This window comes from Otolemur garnettii, unplaced genomic scaffold, assembly GCF_000181295.1.
Source record: "Otolemur garnettii isolate 467f Iridium unplaced genomic scaffold, OtoGar3 scaffold00024, whole genome shotgun sequence".
In the NCBI taxonomy this organism is placed as follows: domain Eukaryota; kingdom Metazoa; phylum Chordata; class Mammalia; order Primates; family Galagidae; genus Otolemur; species Otolemur garnettii.
In genome coordinates, this window is record NW_003852419.1 from 6,800,907 (window position 1) to 6,805,767 (window position 4,861).

Consider the following 4,861-nt stretch of genomic DNA (forward strand, 5'->3'; position numbering starts at 1 on the left):
GCTAACTTTCTAAAGTTTTGACTTGAATGGTTACCTAACAAACAGGGTGATGATCCTGTAGTCCCACCCTGCTGCCATAGCTGTGCATCCATGTAAGTCCTGCATGTTATCTGTGACAGGGCAAGATGACTGTGCTTGCTTCTCCCTCAGTGGTTTAACTTTTAGTTACAGTGTGGAAATGAAATAATGAGAAACAGCAGAGTTCCGATATCTGTCCAAGTAGCATTTTGGGACAGTGTGACGCTGCCCCCAGTCACTGATCTCTGGACTTCCTTCCAGAGCCTCCTTGAGGGGATCAGACTGTTCTCCGCTGTGTCTGATTCCTTCTTTCTTCCCTCCTTTCTTTCTGATCACTAGCATCTGTTCCTTCCCTCTTTTTTTACATGTGCTAGTAGTAGAGTTGGTGGTGGCCAGGGGGTAACCGTGAGACCAGATTAGATCCCAGATTAGACACTGCTGACAGGATGGTAATTAGAGTAATTGTGTGCTAGACACAGGTCTAAGGACTTTTCAGTGTCTTCACTTCACCCAGTCAGTTCTCACCTAGGATTGTCGCTACTGAGAGATTGTAAGTACTGTGATATCTCCATTTTATAGTTGAGAAACTGAGAACCAAAGAGAAGTGACTCACCTGAAGTCACACATTTGATAAATGACAGGATGTCTGTTCCCATAGCCTGCCCTTTCAACCAACATAGCCTTGTGCTCCGATCCCGATCCCCGTCAGAAAACACATTGGCTGATACAAACTTATTTGTTTACTTTTTTCCTTACTGAGGTGCTGGAAGTTGGTAACACTGGTATATTTGAGTCATTAATGCTGGTTGCTGAAAATTGAGGATTATCTTTTTATTTGGTCATTTTCAATGGAAAGCACTATTCTTTCATATACGAGCAGAACTTCTCAGGACATGAAAAACCTTTAGTACTGAACACTTTGCCATGAGTGATGACGGCTTTTTGGATTTGGTGAGTTTGGAAATTGCTTTCACTTTAGTAGGCTGTCCAGTTAGTGTAGGGCAGAAATGGAGTGATCCATGCATACCTTTCCCCCCATCATAAGGGTCATATTCGGCACTCTGATAACAAAAAATAGATTAACAAAGGAAAAGCATAACAGATTTATTTAATCAAAGTTTCATGTAACTTTGGAACCTTCAGAAGTGAAGACCCAAAGAGTCAGGGGAAAAAACGCCTTTATGTTTAGGTTCAGTGAAGAATAGACAGCCATGTAGAAATGTAATCCCCTCATTCCTCTGGCAGTCAGGGTCCCTGCATACCTGGTCTAAATGACCTTTTTGGCCATACTCTTATCATTTCCTTATACAGAGGGAAATGGGACTCTCCTCTCTGATAATGCTCTTTGCATTTCTGCCTCCCTGTTTGGTTCAGAATGTTTATTTCACTTGGGCATCTGTTCATCCATAACTCCCATCACTTACATACTCACATTCTTTCACCTTCCAGCTTCTCTTTTCTTCTCCTTGACTTTCTTGAGTTCAAACCTTACACTTCATTTAAGGTACAATTGAGATGCTACTGTTTCCATGAACCACTGTTTCAGGCATTGTCTTTGATGTTCAGAGTTAGAGAAGCAAAACGTGGTCTCTCTCCTCTCACTTTTCACAGTCTGGTCTATATAATGGAATATATCACCTCCCTTAGTTGCTTTCAGTCTAATGCCTGCCTTGATGTTTTACTTTTCAGCCTTTTTTTTTTCCTCCAGCCCCCGTTAAGTAAGCTTATGTGAACTAAATATGTAGCTGTGTATATGTATGTCTTTCTTGTTTTTTTCTTCTTGGATGTTGGAAGCAAATCTGTGCCCACGTCAGAGTTAATTAACAGAGTAAGCCCATCTTACATGCCACCAGGAGATTACCTTGGTACAAGCACTTTGAAGCTGAAAAAGTAACCTCAGATGGAAACTTACTATTTCTAACCTCGTAGCATTTCAAAAGGAAAATACTTATTATTTTCATTAAAATACCTACTACTGTAATTTGAATATTTAGCCCCCTATTATTTATCTTTTAGAAAAATATAGCAATAATGTTAAAAGTTCTGAGGTCATGTGTTTAAAAATAAAATAAATAACTTCAAAAAAGAAGAGGCACAGAATACCACAAATATCTGGATTTGTATAGAATTAAAAAGCATTGCTTAAATTACTAGAATTTTAAAATGTATATTTTAAGTGTAAAAATTAATACCTATACATTGTAGATAGCTAAAAAATAAAGAAGATGAGAAAAAGATGACATTATCATGAATAACTAGCCACCACGTTAATATTGTTTACTATAAAATTTCATATATGGTTGAGATTGTACTTCATAAAATTTCAAATCTTTTAGCATAATGTTGATTAATAAACATCTATCCTGTTATTAGAAACTGTGTATAAGCACACTGATTTCATAGTATGCCATATCTGATGTACCTTAGTTTACCTTTGATTGGACATTGATTATTATTTTTACTACTTACATAACATCTCATTTTTAGAAAGTCTTTTTGCATGTTAGATTATTTCCTTGGTCTTTATTCTCAGGGTTGGAATTACTGAGTAAAGGACATAAATGTTTTCAAGTTCCTTGGTATTTATTGCCAAATTATTTTCTAAAAGTACTGTATTGGTTTATACTCTTTTAGTAGCATATGAGAAAATGTTGAAATTGTGTTTATACTCTTTTAGTATCATATGAGAAAATGTTGAAATTATGTATGTTAAAATTTTCCTGGGTGGCGTCTGTGGCTCAAGGAGTAGGGCGTGGGCCACATATACCAGAGGATTCAAACCTGGCCCCAGCCAAAAACTGCAAAAAAAAAAAAAAAATTTCCTTCCATTTATACAATATATTATTCCTTTGAAGGAATTCATGCTGTACCATATTTTCAAACCATAGCCTGGAAATAGGGGGTGAGGGTGATGAGTTGGAATAGATGCATCCTTGCAGTTTATTTCATCAATGCAGTCATAGGATGGCACCTGTGGCGCAAAGGAGTAAGGCACTGGCCCCAGAGGTGGCAGGTTCAAACCCAGCCCTGGCCAAAAACTGCAAAAACAAAACAGAACAAAACAAAACAATGCAGTCATAATTGAGGATATAAAATTAAATGATTGGTGGGCTATTATAAGCAGTTTTTAACCAAAGGAGAAAGAATAATTGCTAATTCTGTTTCATTGAGTAGAAAATTATAGCTCTTCTGTTTAAAAAGGTCTTAGAAAAGACTTAATAGCCAAGTAGGTAGGGCATTCATTAGCACACATTCAACTGATAAGGCTGCTCAGTTGTATATATATAATTTACATATATTCTAAATAATATCCTCTAAATAATAGTATACTCTTGAGGATATTATTTAGAATATATGTAAATTATTTATCAGGTATCATTTCTTGTTTTTTTTTTTTGAGACAGAGTCTTATTATATCACCCTTGATAGAGTGCTACGACGTCGCAGCTCACATCAACCTCAAACTCTTGGGCTTAAGCCATTCCCTTGCCTAAGCCTCCCAAATATCTGGGACTACAGGCACCCACCACAACGCTCGGCTATTTTTTTGTTGTAGTTGTCATTGTTGTTTGGCAGGCCTGGGCCAGGTTCGAACCTGCCAGTCCCAGTGTATGTGGCCAGTGCATGTGGCCAGTGCCCTAACTGCTGAGCTACAGGTGCTGAGCCACCAGTAGTTTTCTTAAATTATTGTACCCACACACATGCCCTTCCACCTTGAACAATAACTTGGATTCAATAATCTCGATAGATTTTGAAATCTTAATCTACAAAAGCAAACTTTTAAAAATCTAGCAGCACTTTAATATGTTTAAAATTGTGTTTTTGTTTTCATTAATTTATATCTGAAATTAGTGCTTGTTAATGTCATAATGTTATATCAAAGTATATATTTAATTTCTTCTTTCTCCTCTTGAGCTTTCAGCCAAAATGTTTATTATTTGTATTTTCTGTTCAGAATACTTAATTACTATGGTCACCATAAAACTTTCTTTAGTGAGAATGTGCTAGTCAGCATTTTGATAGGAGGATGTAGCAATGATAATTATTGGTTCCTGCCTCATGGCAGTTTCTTGTCTGCATGTGCAACACCCTTGTGGTAAAAGACAGTTGAGAGTGCTCTAGTACTGCACTCCCAGTGCTCTGTGAAACTGTGAACTGAGAAAATGCTATGAGTAGTGAGTCTACTGTGTTTGAAATATGAACATTCTGTTTTAAAGGTTTTTTTTTCTTTTATATTCTAGATTGGGATTTTAACCAGGACATCTGACAGTGAGGTAATACACACGCTTGGCATCATGTTGTTTGTTAGTAAATATCAGGCAGCGTGTTTTTGGCAAAGTTCTGTGAAAGCCATCTTGGTCCATTTGTTTTTCCTGACAGTTGTAGTAAATGTGGAGCCAGTGTTTTTCCCCTTCATCAGTGGTTCCATGTTGCTTTTCTCTCTGGTTCGATTGTAACTGTCACCAACAAATCATAGCTTGTTTTTTTGTAATCACTGTAATCACCTTATTGGATGACTTGCCTTGGCAGTTCAGCAAGGTGTGGTTCCTGTTTGGCTGTCCACTCACTGGCCCACAGCACAAGGCTGAGAGTTAACGGTGGTCCTTCCACAGGGCAGCCAAGAGAGCAGGGCTTTTAGGGCCCTGACCAGCAGTGCGCATGGTAGCGCTTTCCAGCCTTTGAAGCCCTCAAGTCAGATTTGGTTTGTCAGATAGGTTTACACATTGGAAGTTTGAAATATTCTAAGATGGCTCGGCGCCTGTGGCTCAAGCGGCTAAGGCGCCAGCCACATACACCTAAGGTGGCGGGTTCGAATCCCCAGCCCGGGCCTGCCAAACAACAA

General features: G+C 38.2%; 1 protein-coding gene across 3 annotated transcripts in view; it reads left to right on the forward strand.

Annotated features, from left to right (window-relative positions):
- The window catches only part of PPP1R21 (protein phosphatase 1 regulatory subunit 21), a 66,539-nt gene that overhangs the window by 52,930 nt on the left and 8,748 nt on the right, over positions 1-4,861 (forward strand). For 2 of the 3 annotated variants that reach the window (XM_003787903.2, XM_023512119.1), the window contains exon 18: positions 4,260-4,292. The exons of the other annotated variant lie outside the window; for it this stretch is intronic. In XM_003787903.2, coding sequence (XP_003787951.1) covers positions 4,260-4,292 — 33 coding nt within the window. The remainder of the gene's footprint in view (positions 1-4,259; positions 4,293-4,861) is intronic. 3 annotated transcript variants of the gene reach the window in all.